The sequence below is a fragment of the Typopeltis vanoorti genome, chromosome 2, assembly GCF_054136105.1.
Source record: "Typopeltis vanoorti isolate ZY-2024b chromosome 2, IOZ_Tvanoo_1.0, whole genome shotgun sequence".
NCBI lineage: Eukaryota > Metazoa > Arthropoda > Arachnida > Uropygi > Thelyphonidae > Typopeltis > Typopeltis vanoorti.
Genome location: NC_143550.1, coordinates 96,195,420 through 96,220,624, shown reverse-complemented (window position 1 = coordinate 96,220,624; position 25,205 = coordinate 96,195,420). Strand labels below are relative to the sequence as shown.

At 35.3% G+C, this 25,205-nt stretch overlaps 2 protein-coding genes across 2 annotated transcripts in view; one reads left to right on the top strand and one right to left on the bottom strand.

Moving 5' to 3' along the window:
- LOC150109278 (protein Wnt-7b-like) overlaps positions 1-20,850 on the top strand; it is a 39,256-nt gene extending 18,406 nt beyond the window's left edge. The window contains exon 3 of the mRNA XM_090406944.1: positions 20,362-20,850. Coding sequence (XP_090263070.1) covers positions 20,362-20,850 — 489 coding nt within the window. The remainder of the gene's footprint in view (positions 1-20,361) is intronic.
- Positions 20,851-21,286: 436 nt separating this feature from the next.
- LOC150109277 (uncharacterized) lies at positions 21,287-21,780 on the bottom strand. Its single transcript, XM_090406933.1, has one exon. It carries the CDS (start codon positions 21,773-21,775, stop codon positions 21,413-21,415), a length of 363 nt encoding a protein of 120 aa, XP_090263059.1. The 5' UTR covers positions 21,776-21,780; the 3' UTR covers positions 21,287-21,412.
- Positions 21,781-25,205: the final 3,425 nt, after the last annotated feature.

Genomic DNA, 25,205 nt, shown 5'->3' with positions numbered 1-25,205 from the left:
TTCCAAGATATTCCCACATAAAGTACACCATTGTGTACTTTACATCCCATCTCTGTTCCCAAATTTCAAAACCTTACACTTTTGAAACATTCAATTGAATACCCCGCTCATTTACCCATTCAGTCGGTGTATGCAAGTCCTCTTGCAAAGCTACAGCATCCGTTTTACTCCTGATATCTCTCCCCAACTTTGCATCATCTGCAAACAACTGCATATCACCATTCAGACCTCTCCAAATGTCAATTACATAAAATTAAACAGCAATGGACCCAAAACAGATCCTTGAGGTACACCACTAGTAATTTTCCTCTTCTGGGATATCGCTCCTCCATAGACAACTCGCTGATACCTATCAGACAGCCAATCTCCAATCCAGCGAACTAATCTACTGTTCAGCCCCATCCGTTCCAATTTAATTACCAGCTTGTCATGTGGCAATTTATCAAACGCCTTTGCAAAATCTATATACCACTGTATATGCAATACCCTTCGCATTTGTCACTTTATTATAAAAAGTAAGCAGATTGCTAAAGCACGATCTTCGTTTAGTAAATCCATGCTAGCTGCCAAAGAGTATTTTTCTGTTGTCACCCCAATTCTGAATCTTAGTCCTAACTAACTTCTCTAATACCTTAACCACAACTCCAGACATACAGACTTTTCTATAATTCAAAGCCTTACTCTTATCACCTCCCTTATGAATTGGAACAATTTTACCCACTTTCCACTCTTTTGTAACTTGACCCAGTGAGAGACTCATGTTGAAAAGATATGCAAAAGTTGTTTTTAACTCTCTGGCGCATTCCCTCAAAACTCCTGATGAAATAGCATCACATCCCACAGCCTTATTTACATCAAGTCTGTTCAATTCCTCATGTACCGCCTGTTTACTTACTAACAGTTCCTCCTCCTCCTTCTTTCCCACTGCTTTCAAGTTCTGCATGATGTCACATTCACAAGAATGAAATACCTTTATAAATTGCTCACTAAATATCTCAACTATATCCTCCGCAGCGGTTATCCTTCTTCCATTTTCACCAATCAATCCCATCCTACCATAATCATTCTTTCTTCTGCTGGCAACATATGAAAAATTCCTTAGGATTTTTTTTGGCCGCTTTAGCTAACTGCTGCTGTTCATACTGCACTTTTGCTACCCTTATCAAGCTAGTCACCTTCTTCGCCTGCTCTTTGTACTTCTCATGCAACTGGTTGTTATAAATACTCATTGTGTGTTTCTTCCATAATACCTTCTTCTTCCAGATTGCATACCTTATCTCTTGATTTATCCATTTTAAACCTACTCTATTTACCCTCTTAATCTTTGGAATACACTCTGATATTGCCTCCACCAAATAGTTCTTGAGTATGACCCAAGCAGCATTGATATCCTTTCCATCCAGTTCCTCTTTCCAACTTATTATCGCAAGCTGTTTCCTGAGCTTTTCATAATTACCATAAAAAAGAAATGCATAACTCATCTGCTACCATTAACAGTCTTATAATTCCACATACATCCCTTTCTAACAGACGTCCTCGAATGACTGGTCACCCTGCAAGTATCACCTCGTGGTCACTCACCAACTGGTCAAAGATTTGACACCTCATTTATAATAACATCATCTGATGAGATGATCATATCTAATACTCTTGATCCTCGTGTACCCTCCGTTACTTGCTGCCTAAGGTAATTGTCTTTCAAAAACTCCAAAAATTCATTTTTTACCCCCAGATGCAGTCTCTTGCTTCCAGTCTATATTACTATAATTAAAGTAGCCCATAATGCTAACTCGTTTCTTGCTAGCTAGGCCAATTTGCCTATTCATTTCCTTCTCATTACTCTCAATACTACCAGGTCTATAGCAACACCCAACTAAATAGTTCATCCTGTTTACTTCTACCTCACACCATACTGCTTCAAAACCGTGACCACTATTTGCACCTTGCAAATCCACCTTAGATGGGCACAACTCATCTGCTACCATTAACAGTACTCCTTCTCCCTTTCTTCCTTGTCTATCTTCACGAAAATTATCATATCCGTTATCAATGTTTAAGATTGATATTTAGCCCTAGACACTGCAATTTATCTTGTTATCTCAAGAAGAATAACTTCTTTTCCCTTTCAGGTCTTTTGCATAGTGAAAGAAATATTGCAATAAAGAAGTTAATTGTCAGTGCTTTCTGTGGATTGATGGTGGATTATAATGAGATAGATTTGCGATTTCCTTTTTTTTAATCGCAGGAATATTCTATTTTGTTTCGTCATCTAGTAATGTAGAACAACAGGACGTGCTTTGGGAGTTTCCTATGTGATCTACAATCCTCTTTTGCAAATTTTTTCTGTGCTTTTATAATGCTAACGTGTTATATTCTTGGTTCTTTGGAAACGTTTACAGCCCACATTTTACTAACGTGTACTAATCTGCCACATTTGTGCGAAATGCATAACTCATCTTAAAGTCGAACATAAATGAGGATATTTCGCGTTCCGAAAAACACGTTAACAGTCTACGTAAACAGTCTACAATAAATTACAATATTTCATTTATTGTAGGGTCTGGATAGGCTAATTGTATTGAAATTCGGTATTTGAAATTCTAACAGAATTTTATCGAGTCATCTACGTTTTTGTTAAGTCGGACTGTTTACATGGATAAAACATTTCGAAATTATATATAATAATAACTCAGCTTTGCTTTAATGGAGTTATATTTTTAAAAACCCAGTACGTGCACTAGCTTATGTCCAAAGAGCTCAATTTTGGGTAAAGTTTAATATTTTTATTGGCTAATTTATTAAATTTCTAGTATTTTCTAGCGGCTAGACGGAATTTAATGGCATTTGGTATTTAGGATCTTCGTTAAAATTATCGAATCATTTTAATGTTTAGTTTCGCTCAGTCTATTTGTAGTAGCAAAATTAGATAAAAACAAAATTATATGGTTACAGTTCATAAGCCAAAAGCTATCGAGTTTTGGTAAATAACACCTCAGCTTTTAATACGCTCATTGGATTTTTACAAAATTTCCACCATTCGATAGATCTTTTTAATGCTTTAAATTTATCTCAAAATGTGTCATCTCGTAAAACAATCGATATATCGACAATCAAAAGATTCAACTCTGAAAGTGATGTGTACTTCCATATATAGATATGTTCTGGAACCTGGAAGTAAAAATTATTGAAGTACAGTGACTTTAAGACAGTTTTGAAACTGATTCAGACTGTTTTTATTAAAACAAAATGGAGAGAAAAAATTGAAGTTATAATAATTATACTTCTTCTCTGACTTATAGAATTCAATGAAATTTAGGATTTAGGATCTCTAAAAATCCTGGAGCAGAATAACATAATTTTCTTCAGTTGGAACATTTTCCATGGCAGAATTAGGCAAAACAAAATTATATCTCCAGTACCTATGGCAAACATGGCTCTAAATTGAATTGTTGCGATAATGAATCGTGTTACTTATACAAGAATTTATGACTATCTGAATATTTCCTTACTTATTGGTAGGAGTTTCATGTGCACAAATTGAAACTTGCAATTAGTTTAGTATTTCGTGTTTATCTTTCATTATTGGCATGTGCAATATGTTTATAGGTTTATTTGTTTATATTATTTTATTTTAATTAATTTATTTATCGTAATTAGCGCAATATAGGTATCCCATATCAAACTATTTGTTATATGATACATACTGTAAATCCAAGTCCGAAATCAGTCTCACACTGAACAAGCTTTCATCTTTATTTTTCTGGAAGTTACAATTTGAATTTATTCAACACGAAAATGAACAATTTTCTTATTTTTATCTAAATATGTAATCTACGAAGATGAAGCGTACAATATATTTTGATCTTTCTTTGATTCCGATTGCCATAAAATGACTAATAAATATCTAACTTTTAATGCAGTATCTTTATTATGGTTGAACTGGTAATGATACCGCCATGCATTTTTATTTACATAACTATATATAAGAGCCTTTCAATTTCTTTCTCGTGATCTAGTCTGCTTCTCGTGTTTATCTTTCGTCATTGTGCTCAAATTTTCAATGCTATGTCAGTATTTATATTGATTTTCAATATTTTCAAAAAAATCAATATTAAAAGCACTGTTATGGGAAATCCCTTGGAAAGCTTAGAATGCTTATGTGATGAAAGATTGGTCAAATAAAAAAAAGCGAGATGGAGTGTACCTGTTGAAGTAGCATGAAGTGGAGTACGAAGTAATTGAAGTATGAGGTATGGAATGAAGAATGGAATATGTCATTGAAACTGTGATGGAATTTAAGGAGCGAGAGAGGACATTTATCAATAAAAAGAAAGAGGTACATGAAAATATGAAGCCTTGGTATACTCCCAGCACAAGTAAATAAATCTGAAGAGAGAAAGAATAAGTCAGGACATGTACTGAAGAGACTAACACTGGAAAGAGGAAAAGTCACCCCCGTTGCATAAATTAAATGTGGTAATTTTCTAAGTAGACCTCATTAACTGCTCTGAAAATATCAAGACCAACCACATAAATTCTCCAAATCTTTCCATAACTGGTGTCAAAAAGTCGGTAATATAGGCCAAGAAATTTCGCAGTGGATCAGAATCCATATTGGTGATGCTTCAGGTGGTGAAGAAGCTGACTATTATTCACTTGCTCCATTATTTTGAAAGCGCTCAGGTGAGAGCAATGGGACAACAGCTTGGTGGTGTCAGATTTGAATTTGAATTTCTGATTCAAATCATAAAGTCTGATTTGAATTTCCTTTTTTGAAATGCGCTGTATATAGGCTTGTTTTCCTGCTATTTCATTGACCTGGATGAGTGAGTATTAAAAGTGTCGAGGAGATATAGGATGGCGTTATTTCAGTAACACATGTTTTAACAATTGGAGAATACTGACACGAACACAAGGCGTTGTTATCTATGATGTTTAAGGTGTTCCTGATGTCCTTAGAACAGAGGAGATATGTAGTATAATATATCTGGTATTAGCAAGTGATATATCTGAGTCATTTATGCAATAATAATTGGAGGAGAATGATGCCAGGGTTGTCCTCTTTGCTTTAGACAGTATTACAATGACAGCATCTGCATTTGAGACAGACAGATAGAAAGAGAAAAAATAGAAAAGCAGAAATTGACCCAATGACCTTGGCGAGGTCCAGTCATCGTAACCGGAAAACAGTGTTACAGAATGTGACCAGATATATTTGTACTATTAATTTCTTAATTAAAAATAATCTTTCTAAAACGTCAACGCATCTGATTACTTTTGAGAATACAGTCTACATAACGTTATATGATGTTTTATTTTTCTTTTATTTATTTGTATTTGTGAATACAGTGTGTGAATATCTATGGGGAGGGGTGAGTCTTATTGCTCATAGTGCTAAAAATCTCTAATGCCTTATTACTCAGAGTTCTATAGGGTCATTTTGGACAGCTTCCTTGTATCAAGTTGCGTTTTTATGAAATGTAAAGAACTTTGACCATTCAACGAATTTACGTGGTTTCAATAATTCAATAAATTTTCAATATGGTACTCTTTTCTGTCCTTTAAATTAGAGGAGCGTGACACGGTAAGGACTCGATCAACAATCTCGAAAATGCCATTTATAAAAGCTCTCTGAGCTTATCAAGTATTTTGAATACGTACCAAACAAGAAACGCTGCAACAAGAGTGATGACAGAGTAAATGCTTTACATATAACAAACTACACAAACATAGCAGTTTCATAGCATGAATGGAATACTTAAAAAGGTCTTTTAAGAACGCGAATAATTAAGCGTGTCACTGCTCAGCATAATTAAAAAAGAAAGACAGATTGATTTTATAAAAAGGTGGAAACATAAGTTAATGAGACAAGATACGATAAAAGAATGCAATCAATCTTTGCAACACCATCTTTATGAACAGTATCACTGACACCTTAATCGTTCATCTTCATTAATTTAATCGTTTAGAGTTTATTCTCATCCATGGCTTTTGGGTAGATATGCCCTCAACTTTTATATATAGCATATAAATGCATATCAATTTTATTTTATTTAACATATTAAAAGAAAGACAAACCAATTAATATTCTAAAAGCTATCATAAGTATATATGAAAATATCAAATACAAATAAGATTAAATTATGAACTATCATGTACGCGAGAGATAAACTAAGGAGTCCAACAAGGATGTCCTTTTTCAGCAACTCTTTTTAATATTTATCTAAATAAAATAATAATAAAATGGAATAAAATTCCCATCGACGGATTAAACTTCCTCCCACTGTAAACTTAAACACTCTACGTTTTGATGATGATCAAATAATAATTACAAATTTTGAAGATCATTTACAGAAAGGTATTTTAAATTTAAATAAGATAGCCAAAGATTATGGAATGATAATATCTAAAGAAACATCAAGATGGCCTTTAAAGGACAAGATCCAGTAAGAACTAAAATAGTAATAGATAACAAGATTTTAGAACAGGTGAATTCATTTAGCCACCTAGGATGTATGATTACATATGAAAATGAAAAAATATAAACCTAAAAAATGTGAAATGTTTAAAAATAACAAGTGTAATTGACTCTATATTTAAACCTAATTTAGTTCAAAAACAAACTATATTAAAAGTATAAAATACATTATCCCTACCGGTCGTATTGTGTGGACGTGAAATATGGATAATAAAACAAAAATATAAACAAAGATTAATGACAGTCGAAATGAAGTTTATGAGAAAAACTGAAAAGTATACTCTATTCGATCACAAAAGAAATGAAGAAATTATGAAAAAACTAAATCAGAAATCAGTAATACAAAAAAAAATAAGAAATATAAACATAAATGGATGGAACACGTTCAAAAAATGAAAATAGAAAGATTACCAAAACAAGCCTTAAATTACAAATTAGGGAAATGAAACCCAGGACGTCCTCTAAAGAGATTCAACGATGACTTCCGAGGCCGGAACAGGCCACTCTATGCCTAAATCAATGAGAAGTATGATGATGATGATGATGTACATCAATTAAAAGATTGATTATTGTCTAATCAGAATTATTATTCAAAAATAAACTTCTTATTCTATTGATCTATTGTTCAACTGCTGATCAAAGGGTAAAACTAAAGCTTGTTTAAATACAATGAATAAGAGTTAAATTATATTCATTCTATTGATTACAGTTTCAATATTAATAATACACAAACCGGTCATTGAATTCGAAACTTATTTATCGATAGTTTCCGTGTAGGCATGCTACTGCTAGTACCGATCTTCTTCAATTCCCTGCGCATACTTCGGTGAGATATGGATCGGGAACAGTCTTCATTAAATACTTCTGTGAAATGCTGCACACAGAAAGTTCTGTTTGTCTTTATAAGCCGTCTCAGACCACCACAGTCACGCCTCTTAGATAAGCACTATGAGTTATTTTTCTACTGATTAAACATCCCGGATATCTCACCTTTTGAGAAACTCGTCAGCTTTACTGTTGCTCCAGCCAGACGGGCACCCACAATAAACCATTCTTGAACTCCGAAAGAGTCTTTCTTTTTCCCATAGCGATCGACATGATTGACGATTACTGACCATCAGCATTCTTAAATAGTTGTCTAGGTCACGTGGCACCGCATGTGACCAAGTGTTTTGCATATACGCTATGTACATCTGCATAAAGGTTTCTAATTTAGTGGCCAGTAGGCGTACATTGATAATAGAATATAATATCTGTAAAATGTTATCAAACTAAATGCTACCCAAAGTAACATTAGTATAAACTCACACTTTAAGTATAAAAATGAAGCTATACTTATTTAAGTTAAGAGATATTACATCCCATATTGTTTCATAGCCGAATAAGAAACTCAAAGAGTTTCATACCGAATATAGTAAATATATAAAGTTCGGCGAGTCCAAGCGTAAGCAAATACCTGGATAGTGTTACAACTGACCCTTTAGGGAGTGCAACATTGAGGCAACTCATGGCAAGGGTGTGGAGCAAGCTGAAGCTATACAACTATTAGAGGATGGCTTCGTTCGCTAACTTTTGTGTATAGTATAGAATGCAATACTGAATTTTTTTTGATTGCCTCTGCACCTTATATATATAGGTACAGCGTAATGTTTGTTTCTGGTTGATAACTATGCAACATTTACTTTTGCTAACAGTGGTTAGTAGAGCCATTTCTGTGAGGATGTGACCAATAGGGATACACAGTGGCATAATCGGGATCCTGCTTGAGAAAGAAGCAAAAGAATCAAGCAGACTCTATCTTGCTACTAATCACACTACTATCACGCAGAAAACATTACTTCAAGCTAGTCAGTTTTTCCAAGGTGACGTAATGACGCGAATCCACGCCTACCTGAGTTAACCAATGAGAGATAATGATAATAATTTAAAGTTCGCATCGTCCTTCTCGACTCATTAGGGACGCTTGTGTAGATAGAAGATGACTAGCTCTCGAAGTGAGTCGTAATTCGATTACTCTTTGTGCCATCTAATTTCGGCTGCCAGGTGGTAATTTACGGCAGTACTGCATCGTGAAAGTGAGGTGATAAGAAGCGGTTTTCATTGCCGTCCAGGAAAAGGTCAACGTCTGTTGGCATCACGCTTATCTGTAGCTTATCAGGTGAAGTGCTTTACTCACTATCTGTAGCACGGTCAACTGGACATGTTTGTGCTAGAAGGCCAGAAGACAGAGGTAGATGCGGGGGGGGGGGGTAAGAAGAGAAACAAGAGAATGAGAACTCTTTATCATCTAATAAACATGACAGTGGAATGTCAACTTTCCTGCAAACCTTCCTTTACCGTTCTTCTAAGGATGAAAACAATGTGGAATGTTCAACCAAGGATCTGTAGAAAAAGCGCCGTCTCGAATATTAAAAGTACGTTTCGGAATGACCTAGCATACTGATGCGTTAAGCGAAGATTCATGCTCTTACACGAATCTTATTCTCCGTTTATAGACGTGGTATGATTCGTCAAGCTCTCTTTACAGAATTCAATAATTCATCAGAATTCATCAGATTCCTTAATATTAATATTTAATATCAATCCCAACACACAATTGGTTGTAAAATATGTCTGTTAATATACTTTTTGAACTATCGAAAAATCAAAATCCTTGGTAAAAATGGTATGAAAAGTGTTCCAAAGAATCGAGATAAACTTAATGAAGGAAGATGATGGTGAATTGGTTTAAAGGAAAGTGGAGGAATGCTGGTGTTCAATTCGATAAACGGTGCACCCTCATGAAAATGCCTAAAGCCAAAACAGAATGTTTGTGAGAAATTGAATGGAGAGGGAGAAAGGTCGTCAGTTAACCCGATTTCATCTTGTGGACTGCATCAAGCATGCTTAGAGATTTGAGGGACAGACACCAGAATTGGGTGATCGTTGGATAACCATGGACAGCATATTGCATGTAAATGTTGAGGGAATGCGAAAGATGCACATTGTCATTCCAGCAAAATTATTTCAGCTAATTCGGTCACAGCAAATACTTCCAAAAGAGAATGTGACAATGATCTAACCGTCAGAAAGAAAAGTAGAAATCGAGGAGGTCGTCCATTTTAGGTGGAAGTATCTGAGGAATTGGTGTTCCTTATATAAAAGGGAAAAAAAACGAAATCTTTGACAAGATTACATCTGAGTCTGAGAAAGAGCTGGCGTCTGGATGAAGTATTAAATAAAACAAGGTCAAAGTGTTGAAAACGTGTGATAATTACTGTTATTCTGATAGATAGGTTGATGATTTGAGTTAGGCCATTGCTAATAGCAATACTTCATCATTTCTTCTTGGTTGACTAATGGAAGAATGGAATGAATATTAAAATCACAAAAAAAAAAGATGACTTCATTGTTCGGTTAGTTGATCTTGCAGAATTGATGTTCTAGACATTATTAAAAACTACTATTTCAAAATAGATCTGCCTATAGAGAGACATAACAAGTAAAGAAATGATCTTAGATAAACAGCAAAAAGGTGGGTTTCAAAATAGCATTCTTGTATAGTTACAGCAATAATTTTACATATATTTTAACACACACACACACACACACACCTTTTTTTATTAAAGATATACGCTTTATAAACTCAAAGTATAATTTTGAAAAACAAAATGCACAAACTCAACCTATTTAACTTGTTCCGATCAGGTTTTTTTCAAACATTGAAAATGATTATGGGTTCAAATCCCTTAAGAACGGAATTTGAAATTTCAAATTTTCCAGTACGATCACAGTACCGTTGTAATAGCACTCAAACACAAGATTTGCCTCCTTGCATCATTCTTCTCCTCCAACTGTTGCACTGATCAAGGGAAAGTTATACTCTCCAACAGTAGCAAGAACTGTAGATCACGTGTCTTCTCTAGCCTTTCGTTAGAAACACTTCAGAAGAATCTTTAACAGCTTAGATACCAATAACAATGTGTTCTGTTCCTGATGGCATCCTCTCCCCTCCTCAAAAAAAATGTACTTAAACTTGTGTTCATTAAATAATACTCATCCTGTATTATTCATGATCTTTCACACTTGTCTGGCATCTACTCTTCCGCATGGAGACAAGCCTATATCGGACAAGTGCCAAAGAAAGAAAACAAACGCCAGCAATCCAACTATCGTCCCATTACTTTTACCTCGGTTTATCAAAAATGGTGGATAGAATCATCAATAATCAACTCTTTTGCCACTCAGAATCCCACCGGTCAATTCATCACCAATAGGGATTTCGCCACTCTCAGTTCAAAATAGATCCCCTTGCCAGCATCACTCATCTATGGGCCGAAGTTTGGAAAGTTTTACTTAAGTTAATTTAAACGCTTCTGTACGCTCTAGATATTTCCAAGGCTTTTATTCAGGTCTTTCTGGAACAAAGGCTTACTTACCATATTACAATACCGTATACCTTCCATCCTTTGGAACTGGATTACCAATTTGTACTCTGTCATGATGGATGGCTTCCTTTCTTCAAATTTCTCCACCGTGGTCAGACTATCCCAGAGCTTTGTACTTATAACCACACTCTTTCTAGTAGTCATACATGCCTTTAACTTCAAATTCTGTCCAGTTTTTCTCATGACATTACACTCCATCTTTGCATTCAACAAATCTTATAGTGCCCATATATCCCAAGCTATACGATCAGTGTATTAAGCACTGATTTTCTAGCTGTATTTCAATGGGGTAAGGAAAAGCTTGTCAACTTTTCCGCAAGAAGAGGAAATTCATCTTTCTCACCTATCAAAATACGAAAATCTTCACGTAGCATCATATCTACGTGGTTTGACTTGTACTTCTATATTCTCCTAACATGAGCACATCCATAGTCTCCTCTCTATCAAAAAATACTAGGTGCCATTTTCCACTCAAGAGCATAAAAATTAGTGCTCCCCTATATATATATAGGGGGGGGGGGGAGCATGACTTTCCAAAAGCGTGCAGGTCTGCAATTCATGTCTTTCTTTCTGGATTTTCTAATATACAACCGACTCGAACCCTTGCCTTGTGTAATGTTCCTAGACATGCTGAGATATCTACAGATCCTGCACCTGCTCCTTTCAGTGACTGTGGAATACCTTACAGACAGCATGGCTATAGATCCGTGCTCTGACGTTATTAGACATCTAGTGGAATTTAACGCCATGGCAGATACAGACATTATTCTGTGAAAGCAACTTAGTACGATTACGCAGGTGGTCATAAATCACTTTATGTCAGTATATATCAACACGTTAACAAGTAATTTATACACATATATCTGACGATTAACAGTATTTATAAATACCTTTTCTGACACTCCCTATACAAAAAATCGGTTCAGTAAACTATAACTATATATCCACACCATTCAATTGTATTTTATAGCATTCCCGTTTACAAATGTAAAGTGAATGGTTCAGTTGGTAACCATTCACTTTACATTTGTGAACGAGATTCGAGTCCATGTCTTTCTAGCCAAAGGACATAGACTCGAATCTCGTTCGGTCTAGGATATGGAGAAAGTTGATGACAGTCTTTTAACTGGAGGTAACTTACAAGGTCTGATATAATGACGGCAACATTTTTCCTCCCAAAGGTAAAAACACTTGGATAATGCACCTAATTAATAAACATAATACACTTTCCTCAGAGGCCTAGTTGCTAACTAAACTAAACGAAACAGCGGATGACATGTGGTTTAGTCATCATCATCAAATTCCTGACATGAAATATCTATCATATCATATGACTATCATAAATATGACTATCATATCCTGTACGCCCCTTGAGAGGTGTACAGGATATGATAGTACTACATGAAAACTTTATGTCATTACTAACTTCCTATCTACAATTTTTGTTTAGTCTACTCTCTTCAGGAATGAAAGCTAATTCTGTGGGTTTCTAATAGAACCATAATATTAATTATAATTACTATAGATTTTTAAAATTCCGAAATCTTTAAAATAAAAAAATATTCGGCTCGTTTGTGCTTTGAGTTCGGCTGAACGATTTCTTTTGCGAAAATAAAACCGTCGTATGTCACTTCAACCGAACGAAATCTTCCACATAAAGCGGAGGGGGGGGGGGGGTCATGACTTTTCATTAAACCAAAAGAGTGCAGGTCTGCAATTCATCTCTTTCTTTCTGGATTTTCTAATCTTATGCATTAAGGAATAATTATTCCAAGCGATAATACAAAGAGAAGATAAATGTCATTCTTAGGAACAGAACGTTGCATAAAGATATTACAAAACTGACTGAAAGTTATCACTTGACGAGTTTTTTTTTTTATTTAGTAGTGGCCTGACAATGACTGATGATGATGCACTACTAAAGAGATAGGTAATTAGCTGTCCGCTAAGTGAGGATATTTTACTTTTAGATTAGTGTCTAAACTGTAAACAGGCACTTCAAAATCGGATTTCTAGCAAAAGCCGATTAAAACGATTGGGTCTTTCCTGTTTCAGTTGCAAGTTTCTGAAAATTGTGAAAATGGTCAACTTGCATGAATCGGTTGAAGGAATTTTATTTGCTATACTTGAGTATTTTTAAATGGAAAATTCTTATTCATTAATTATGTGTCTGTTTATATTTATTAATATTCAATACGTTTACATTATTCATCGACGCGCATTAGATAGTTATATGATTACTGAATCTGTCTTCGATTTAAGAGTTCCTGAGGGATCTTTCATTCATTGTGTTCAATCGCTTAACAAGTGGAAGATACTCTGACAGCTCAAATTAATAGTCAACACAAAAGTTATACATATTGGATAAGCATTTGTGTTCTATTCCTCGGGCGATGTCATCATTTTACTGGATGCATAAGGATTTATTCTTATTATTGTTACTTAATACCTCCAAAGCGACCAATGACTCTTCACTCGGCTCCCAACATTTTTACAGCCTCCCGTTATAGACGATAACAGTTGTTTTACAATTTACATAAACTCATTTTATCTTTTAGTAATACACATTCACTTTCGATTCTGGATAGCGACACCTACCAAAAAAATCTCAGTTTTTTACCTTTCGACTTTGACAAGTGAAGTCCAATATTTTTGGGCAAAACATTTTACTCTAATGACACGATCAATTATTTTCATATCCGCAATCCATCCAGCGTTATAGTATAACAGCACAAATCAAAATTTTATATGAACTAATGTTAAAAATAAACTTCTCAAGGGAATTTGCTGTATAAGTTCGGATGAAAATGTGTTCTTGCCGACAATAAACCTTTTCCTTTTTTTATTATTCATTATTTGTCCGCGCAGTTAGCTTAGTGGTTACGCACTTCGTAACCATGTGCCTGCGGAAGGAGTGTCCTAGGTTCGATTCCCGTTGGTGACGTGAGGAGTTTGAGGATTTTCTTCAGCCATAGCCAAGTTAGCCGGTCTTGGGCGTGGACAGCAGGGCTTTTCCCCCAGTTTTTCCTAGGGTTTTTCCTTCCGCAAAGAAGGCAAACTGTCCCCGTGAACGCACGTTTACAGACATGAGATGCCACCGGGAGTATGGAGCAACCAACCTATTTGGCGGGATTATCGGTTACGGAAGCTTACTCGATAAAATGCGTAGGCCTGCGCGAAAGCGTAACATACGATGACGATTTATTATTATTATTTACGATTTATTATTATTATTTACGATTTATTCTCTTGATTCTACTGATTGTTTATTCAGTTTGAAAATATCAAAAATTAAAGAGGAACAATGGATTAAAAATATGAATGGCGTTGAATGGTGGCGAATTTTTAAAAACCAAAATAATTGAAATTAAATCACTCATCAAATCTGAAAATAGTCCTAGTTTACAGAAAAACTGATTTCTATCATGCGGAAAACACACACATAAATAAATAAATAAACATAGTAGGCAAAAAATCTATAACGTGACCAACACCATTACTTCAGGACAAGACAAATAAAAAATTACTGCCATTTCCTTTCATTAAACACTTCACTTGGCTATAGAATGACATCATAGCTTTGCAAATTTGATTTAAATAGAGGATATTATTATGACAGATACAGATTCATCTATTATTATAACGCATTTATCTACAGATACCTTTGATGATATTTTGACCCTTCAAATACCGAAATACCATTATATCATCATAATCAAATTCCTTATATTCATCCTAACATGGTGTACAACATACGCATGATAGTACCACATGATTGAACTCCTAATATTACTAGCTTCTAATCCCTAATTTCCATCCAAATGAATTTATTATTTTTCAGGTATCCCATATGGTCCGATCTAATATTTCGGTCTTCTCAGACACTACTAATTGCATCAATCCACCTAGCTCTTGGTCCCCCCCTCGGGTCTGTTTCCCGTTTTGCTAGATTATTCTCTCCTACCCAAAAAAGTCTCATCTCTCTACTCTCTGTCTTTGATCAACAGTTTTTTTTTTCCTAACCTATCTCTCATACCTTGCATCTCTCTTATCATATGACTGCATTCATATGACTCCTCACTGCACCAATTGTCTTATTCTGCTATCTATTTCTAATTGTAATTTACCATCGTCACTAAAAATCACATCTAAGTAGCTCAAGTATTTTATTTATTTTATAGGTTCTCCATTGAGAATAGAGTTGATGTTGGGAGATGTGTTTCCCAGATTCTTGCATATTTTAATATTGCTGATTTTCATGCCACACTTGTTACAGTACTTATCTAATTTAGTAAAGAATCTAATCAAATTCATGAATTTATTTAAAAGCAAAATATTATATGCATAAAGGAAATTAGAGATTTCAATATTTCCAATTTCGATATCAGGTTTGAGGCCACTTTCCTTCATAATGTGAAACAGATAGATTAGGCATAACTGTGGAAATATTATGCACCACCGCAAACCTGATTTTATATAAAACCATCTTCCAGTATGTCCTTCACTTCTAACTGCTGAAGTACAATTTAAATATTGACTATATACGCGGGTGTCCAAAAGTTAATGACGAACTACATTGTTACCTGTATATAAAAAAAATTCATAATTATAGAAAAATGTAGACATAAATTTATTGCAGCATACTAATAAATTATATTACACAAAAATGTGTTATAAATTTTATTATTATTATTATTATTATTATTATTATCATCATCAATAGACCTCCATGGAGTCAAGAGATTCATCGTGGGAGGTGTCCCATCCTCATATGCACAGCTCAGCGTTCCTCGACTTAAATGCATTCATTCACTGTCCCTAAACTCACCACACTCTCAGGCAATGCATTCGAATTACCCACCACTCTCCGTGCAAAAAATCTACTCCTTACCCCCTCCCCTTGCTCACATCCACCTTATACAGTTTCCAGGGATGGCTTTTCTCCCCCTGTCTTCAGATATTCTATTAAAAAGCTCATCCACGTTAATCTGGTAATTGCGCTTATCAACTTATACGTATCGATCATGTCTCGCCCCTTTCTTCTATCCACTAAGCTCTGTAATTTAAATTATCTCAATCTGTCCTCATATTCCACATTCTCGAGACCAGAAACCAACTTAATCAATTGCAGCCTAATCAAAGTCTCGTACAATGGAATCAAATCATCTCTACTCTACTCTACTTCTACAGTGTTCTCTGCATCATTCCTATAATCGGTTGTGTCGTCCTCACAATTTTAGAAAAATATCAACGAAATATCAAGTCTCTGTTCTCTATCCACCACAACCCTCAAATCCTCCATCTCCTCCACCTTCTCCAAAATATCCCCACAAATCCTATACTCTGCATCCCATCTTTGCTTCCCAAATTTTAAAACGGTACACATTGCAACATAACTTAAGCCAATGTCATTTACATACAAATTAAACAACAATGGCCACAAAACAGACCCCTGCATCACATTACTAGTGACTTTCCTCTTCTGGGATATCGCTCCCCTCCACACACACACACACACACACACACACACACACACACACACACACACACACACACACACACACACACACACACACACACACACACACACACACACACACACACACACAACCCGTTGATACCTATCAGACCAATCTCCAATCCAGAGCCCAACTCCATCTGTTTCAATTTAACTACTAGTTTGTCATGTAGTCTATCGAAAGCCTTTTCAAAATCTAAATATACTACCAGTAGCGCACTCAGGATTTAATCTTGGGAGAGGGGGCGAGTTGAGCAGACGATTTGAAAATACACACTACGCATCGCATATGACCTATGACTGAGAATCTGCAATGATCGCTGATTCATAAGTAGTATAGAAATAGAAGACACGACACAACATAAATAAGAAAATGAATTTTAATTAAGAAAAGATTTTTGGAAATTTTTCTAGTGTTTTTTTTTTCTTTTTCTTTGAGGAGCCAGAGGCGGTGCACCACTGTATATACCGTATCTGCATCCCCCTTGTTCAATGTATTCGTCATCTTGTTATAATAAGTAAGTAGATTTAAGTTAAGGGGATAATAAATCCCTTATTATTTTAAAGCCGGATACGAAACTCGGAGATCGAAATCTAAGTTTTATGCCGAAGAACTATCGGCGAGTCCAAGCATAAATCATCACTTGGGTAGTACAACACTGTGGCAACTCGTGTCAAAGGTGGAGCAAGATCCGTCACTATCCTTAATATTTTAAGGATAGTGACGGAGTCTCTATCCTTAAAATATTACGTCTAATCTACCCAGGCCGGTTTCGACCTTTATTGAGGTCTCATCAGTGAGTAGGTAGACCTGGAACACCAAGGTTTAAGTGAACCGAACTTACATATACACCTAATAACGAATTTCCAGACCGGTGTACCCACATATTATTATTACTACGATAAAGAGCCAAGAGGCTCGAAACGTTTTAAAAGAATAAAAGTTGAGCAGCTTTCAGGAGTGAACTGTTGACTCAAATATGCAAAAGATTATTGAGTGAAAACAAGAACCAAACCTTGATGACGCAATGGCAAAGGATTTATTGCTTTAGCCTGAGAAGAAGCATGTAGCGACGATTTCTGCACGCATAAAACGTTCGCAAACTTCATGGTGGACTCAAGAAATTAAACAGGAGATCCAGGAAAAAGCAATCTTATTTCAAATTCCTCGCAGATAAGTGATGGATGCCGTGATGCCTTATTTGCTAGAACACGGAGGAAAATGTAAGAAATATAAATATGTGTAAAAGTAGATAAACAAGAGAGGCTTTTTAGGAGATAATACATATTATGAATGTGGTAAAATGTTCAGGATTCTATAGAAAATACACGCTTAGAAATGGAGAGAATGGTACTGTAAAATATTTTTTGTCTTCGATTTTAATATCACTCCACCCACGTAAGGTTGTAAACCTATAGTATATTAGTATCACGGATAGATTAAAAATTTGTATTCTTTTTTTAAATATATTTTATTTATTTTTACATAGGTCAGAAACCTCTGCTCTAGAAAGCAATCATGGAACTTTTTTTTCAAGACACTCCTCCAATAAGAAGGCTGGCGGTCTCACACCAGAGGACGAAATTAATCTTCTACCTCAAGACAGTCGCAAATATCCACACCCATGGTGTGGTTCGAACTCACTCTCCAACTAACAAACAAGCTACGTTAACCACTCAGCTAACAAGGTCGACAGTTGCTTTGAAAGATTGTTGAATGAAGCAAGAAGTTGCAGAATAGTGGTAGAAAGCATTCGAGAAGAATGTAATACCAGGAGCAGGTAACAATACTTAAGGTGGAAAAAACCATTGCAACCTGAAATCTGAAGGTTTAATATTATCTAGGCTACGTGATATGAAAGCAGAAATGCTCAAATGAATTCTTTTCTCCAATTCTGGATGACTTGATCTGGTGTGAAAGTGGTACTACTTACCATTACGAGAATATTCTTGAAAGGGATAGATACGGCCGTTCTGGTGTCATGGTGTGGGGAGGCATTATGCTTAATGGACACACCGAGCTACAAGTGCTGGAAAAGGGACTATGACTGATGAACGATATTACACCGAAGTTCTTCAACGTCATGCTCGATTGTTCTATGGTGCTGTAGGCGAAGACTTCAATTTTATGGATGACAGTGCCACACCACATCGTACACGAGCGGTGGAGATTCTTCTGGAGCCCGAAGATATTAATCAAATCGAGAGTTCAGCACGCTCTCCAGATCTCAACCAAATAGAACACATTTGGCATGCATTGCTGCTCGAGAAAAATTCCCTCCAGAAAATAAACCTGGCCTTATCCTTGTTCTAAAGGAGCGGGCCAATTTTTCTCAAGAATTCCTGAATCACTTGGTGCTAAGCACGGCGGCACGACGTTGTGAGCTGAAATGTCCCTCCGCATAGTTTTCTCTAAGTACCATACATTAATTCCTTAAGGAGGTGAAAAGACTAAGGCTTCGAATTATAGGTCAGTCTCATTTTCTGGAGTTGTGGTCAAGGTGTTGGAGAAACTAGTGAGGACAAAGATTCAGAACTGGGTGGAGAGTAGTAGAATTCTCTTTAATGGACAGCATAGGTTTGCTAAAGGAAGATCGTGTTTTAGCAATCTGCTTATTTCGATAAAGAGCCAAGAGGCTATTGATTCATATAATATTCATATTCGTATTCATTGAATGTGAATATGAATATGAATATCTTAAATATTGAACATTGAATATAATATACATATTCATTGAATATGAATATTCATATTTTTTCAATATGATAATCATTTGTATCCCGCTTAAAATTAAGTGATGATTACTTCTCCATTCAAATCCCTTGTATACCTTGTCCTGAACCGATGTGATGATATCACTATTAATAAAATACAGTCAATAAAACTATTACTGTTTCTTGTGTCCTCTCCTTTATGCACATCTTTTGTTGGAAATGGTAGTAGCAGTCATAATTCCACATCTATAGAAAATCCAGCAGCAACGCAATATTACCATTCCATCAAATATTTCCAAAACATTTCTCTCTGTCACTCATTTGCTATTCTGCTGTCAAGATTTCCAACAAGCATTAGCTTTTTCGTTATGATATTCTTTCTAATAACTTTCTAATGACTTGAAAAATTCCTCATTTCTTCTTACTAGAAATCTGTGGAACTACGGGTCTGGATAATTCTCAATGTAATGTACAATTTCCCAATTTGAAAATTTCTCTAATCATTCCAACTTAAAATTGCTTGGCTTGCAATTTAAGAAATTAACTTCATTTTTAGTGTTGAATACTTCGTTACTATTTCCTTTTCTGATCAAACTGCTCTAATATAGCATCTTATATTTATGATTTAGTGGTATCTCACCTGTTCCAGTCTTTTTCTACACTACTTATGTTGACTTGATACTTTTCACATTGAGAGTGCCTATTTCACATCTCGGTTTGTTGAAGTAGTTGTCTTTTCATTGACAACTGGCTTCATCCGGCATAATGTTTTGCACCGCCATATTGTTTATGTTTTAAGCCAATATAGAATGCAGTTTGTTCGACTAATCTCCAAATTCTTGGCCACCACTCATATCCACATATCTAGGTGAATACGTAAGAGCCACGAGAAGGTGAGAATTGAACACTCTTGATCAGAAACCCTGTTCAGTTCTCCGCATTATTTATAGGTTATGTAAAAGTCTCCTTCCAATTATCTCGTTTTGATCCTTCCTTAAAGAACTTCTAACATTCATAACACAATCATAAATTTAACTTAAAATTAAATCAATAAGCGGGAAAAGAAGTAATGATAAAAATATAAAGTATTCGCCTAAAACAGTGTGATTTCTGTTGCAGCTGTATCAGAAATTTGTATTTTATTACAAACTGTTTGTCTAATTATTTCTCTGTTTAGAATTTGTTTAACAGAATTCTAATAATATAGACATTTATAATTGCAGGCAGTGAAGATTAATCTCAAAACAGAGTGTAAGTGTCACGGAGTGTCTGGTTCTTGTACAATGAAAACTTGCTGGAAAACTCTTCCTAGCTTTACTCAGATCGGTGACTATCTCATGAAGCATTATCACAAAGCTAAAATGGTAATTCCGCACTGGGGTAGGCGTCCTCCTTCATCACGTCCTCTCTATCTGAAACTCCGCAAGTCCAAGCGTCCTCATAGGAAACCTAGGCCGAAAGACCTAGTGTATCTGGAACCAGCGCCTAACTACTGTGAAATCGATTTGTCTCGAGGATCTCTGGGAACAGTAGGAAGGTTGTGCAACCGCACATCAAAGGACACTGATGGTTGCGATTTAATGTGCTGTGGACGTGGTTATAATACCCATCAGTTCACTCGAACTTGGCAGTGCAACTGTAAATTTCACTGGTGTTGTTATGTTAACTGCATCGAGTGTAGTGAAAGGACGGAAGAGTATACTTGCAAATAAATAATCCCCCTGTGATTGTTATAATAAGAAAAAAAAAGTTAAAACAGCGTGAAAAGAATAAGAGTGAAAAAAACTTTAAAACAACTAAAAATATAATATTTTAAGGTCATATTATGAAATATTTTTATAAAGAACTTCGTTTTTATGTAATTTATAAATGTATATTAAATATATAAATATATATATATATATATGTATATATATCTGCATATATCTACATATAAGAAATGATTCTTTCAGTAAGCATTAAAGCAAGAATGATCACGCTTTTCTCCAGATGATTGTTCATAGACATGAATTATCTAGCAGCCCAACCCAATGCCACGCAGCGGCGGTCCGCGTTCTCCTATAACATTGCATTACTACTACTACTACTAATAATAATAATAATATTGGGGGGGGGGTATTACTTCATTTATTAAAGGTATTTGGGTTACAGACATAAAAATGACCGAATGGTGCATAAATTGGAAAATGCAGCAACATCTACATAGTAGACATTTAAAAATGGAATATAACACTTCTGGTCTATAATCATGCAAGTGATGTTGGAACAAATAGCTTATTGACCATTGATATAGAGGATTTCTATCTCAAACAGTAATTCAGCATTTGGTGGAATCCCCCAAGCTGGAAACCCTTGTCTTCCATAACCCTTTTCAGGATGAATTGTCAGTCGAGCGATTTCACCTTTTTGCATGGTCATGCAACCTTCATCCCAACCTGAAATCACTTTTCCCAAACCCACTTGAAATGTAAAAGGCTGCTGACCAGGATCTTTGGTGCTCCAGAATTTTCTAGGTAGATTGGTCGTGCATCCTGTGCAATTTACAGTAATCGCATCGCCTGGGTTTGGCCTATTACCCCAACCAGGTTTCAAAAGTTCTTTGATAACGCCAGCACTAACTTGCATGACACAGGCCATTTTCCCTCCTTGTGTAATAATAATAATAAATTATTATTATTATTATTATTATTATATAACCTGCAGGAAATGCTTAGGAATCTTCACTTTACATGTTCCGGAATTTCAGAAACAACATGCCAACGCAAATCCAATGCCAAAAGAGACGAATTGAAGTGCATATACTGCAGAGACAACAAAGAAACGCTGCCACCCACGGCGCAACCGATTACAACGGAGGCAGAATCGGACGATGAACTGAACAGATAAAAAAATACCGCTGAGTCTTATAATTTGAATTCCGTACATTTATTACTAGAAAAAGGTTTAGAGAATATAGAAGCCAGCTTAGTAGATCTTGTCCAAGAACTCTTTGATAAACAGAATAAACAAATAATCAAAAAAAAAAAATAGCGAATACGAAGAGTTAGTTAAATATAATAACTCAACAGTCGAAGAATTCTTACAAACGGTAAAAGATATTAAAATCAGCATTAACGTACTAACTGACGGGAAACACAAATTGATGAAAGACACATCCGAACGCCGTCAAGAACTTAATTCCCTAAAACTACAATACGAACTTTTAAATCAACAACAACATAAAAGAGATCTTGTCATAAACGGTCTCCCGAAAACTGCATCCACAGAAAATCCCAGAGATGTAGTTGTAAAGTTAGGCCATGCAATTGACATCCCCCTACAGCATAATGATATTCAGACCATAAATCGGATTCCCAGAAGAACAAAAATCAAGGCTTGCCACGACCCGCACCAGTCATAGTTCGTCTGACAAGCAAGTCCACAAGAGACAATCTCATAAAAGCCAGCAGACTGAAAAAACCAGTAGTCAAGGATTTAAATGCAATGGAAGACAATACGATAATCTTTCTCTCTGAGTATTTAACACCATTCAATCAGAATCTGCTGTACCAAGCAAGAAAAGCAAAAACAGAAAAAAAATATCAATTGTTGTGAATCAAAGACGACAAGATATTCTTGGGAAAGTCACAAACTTCAAAGTCTATACAAATAAAAAACTCAGAAGACATAGATAGGCTGCCAGAGTGAAACAAAAGACTCCAAATTAGTTCAAAAAGAAGACCTCAACACAACAAAAATGAATGTGAACCATCAGGTAGATATAATCACACTAGAATACACCAGTAATTGTACTTTTGACTCACTTGATGCATGGAAACAACACACAGTACAAGCGAGAGGACTCTCAATCTTGCATATTAACATCAGAAGCATCCAAAAACATTGGTTATTGTTACAGGCTTATCTGAGGCATTACACCGGTGTTATTGATATATTGGTGCTAACAGAAGTATCCATAACTAATGACGAAGCGACTGCTTTTCAAATTCCAGGCTTCCAACAACATAGATCATACCGTCAAACAAAAAGAGGGAGTGGAATATTAATATTTATCGAACATAAATTAATAGCAAAAGAAACTATCAGTTTGAGCATGCTGAAACCCTTTGCATTGAAATCACTAATACCACCAATAGACAGCATCCCATAATACTAAATGCTATTTACAGGCCATCAAACTTAAACATGATAAAATTTTTGCACGAACTCAATTGCTGGCTTTCACGCCCAGAAATATGCTCAACAGAATAATATAATGATAATCGGCGACATAAACATAAATATTGCAAACAAAAACCAGAACAACACTGTACAATACCTAGACACGCTACCCATGTATAACCTAATACCAACAATAACATCATGTACTAGAGAAGGAATATTCCGAAATACTATCACTGATTCCTGCCTAGATCATATAAACATCTGAGCCGCCAAACAGTTACACTGCATCAGTCATAAAGTGCAAAGTAGCAGATCATTACTTCATGGCTCTAAGCCTGCACACTAAGACAATATTCATGCAATGCCCCACAGATGAAAAGCAACACAAAACAATAATATACGAAGAAATAGTCAACCACGAAATAAGAAAAACCGACTGGGAACACATGGCATCAGATTCAGCAGATATCTTATACAACAACATCAAACTCACACTGGAGGAAATATATAAGAAAGCTGTAAAGAAAGTCACAATTCGTTCAAGACCCAAAATCCTTGGATAACACAAAAACTTAATCCTAGAAATACACAGAAAGGACGCTCTATGGAAAGAATTAAAGCGATATCCAAATAACACAGGTTTAAAAATTTAATATAAGATAACAAGGAATCGCCTTACAACATAAATAAGAAATGCAAAAAGAAACTACTACAGAGATAAATTAACCTCTGCACAAAACAACATGAAACAAACCTGGCATCTGATCAACGAGATGCTAGATTGTTCTCCCAACACCACCGCCTCTGAAACCTGTGTGTGTGTGTGTGTGTGTGCGTGCGTGCGTGCGTGCGTGAATTTCTCGATCAACGGCTGCAGTGGAAATCAAACCTATTAAAGATAGGTTTGATTTCGTAACTTCCCAACACAGCAAAGAAACCAATAAATAATAACTAACTGGTGTCATCCTCAGATAAGCTTACAAATAAACTTCGGGGATGAAAGCTGAAAAATTACATCTCATCCAAGATTTAAAAATAAAAACAAAAATTATTATTATTATGAGACAGGATGAAACACTCGAGTTTACATAATTAGTAGTCTATCAATATAGTGCGTTAACTCTCTTCATCCTTAAGACTTAAATTTAAAATTATTTCGAAAAACTACAGAATGGAGATCTCAAATCTGGGCGACCATATCCAGTCAGAAAATATAAATGTCAAGGTCTTTGACTCTTTGAAGAAGTGGACAGACAACACGTCTACAAATACCGACTTCACCATCATACACACAAACATAAAAAGTGTAAAGAGACACTGTCTTACATTGATAATACTGCTCAACTACACCTTGACAAATATAGACGTACTAATCCTGACTGAAGTTGCAATAAATGACACAGAGGCTTATGCATACAACATTAATAACTACCAGTCCTACACTTTATGTAGACCAAACAAAACAGGAGGTGACATCATGGAATTTATCAAAGAAAAATACAGCGTGACGAAAAACAAACTCGTTCCGAACATGTGGAAACACTAATTTTGGAAATCACAAATAACGACAAACGTAGTGTCAGATACACGATAAACATAATGTACAGATCCCCTCAGATAAAAAAACCACTCAGCTTTCTGCACGAATTAGAAGCATGGCTATGTGGCATTAAACCCCGTACTACACATTAATAGGAGACATTAACATAAATACTCTTGACCATGCTTCTTCAACCACTAACATGTACCTTGATATACTACTGTAAGTTAGTACAACATAAACCCTACCATAAACTCTTCCCAACAAGATTATTATTATTATTATTATTATTATTATTATTATTATTATTATTATTATTATTATTATTATTGTTATTATTATTATTATTATATTCAATTAACA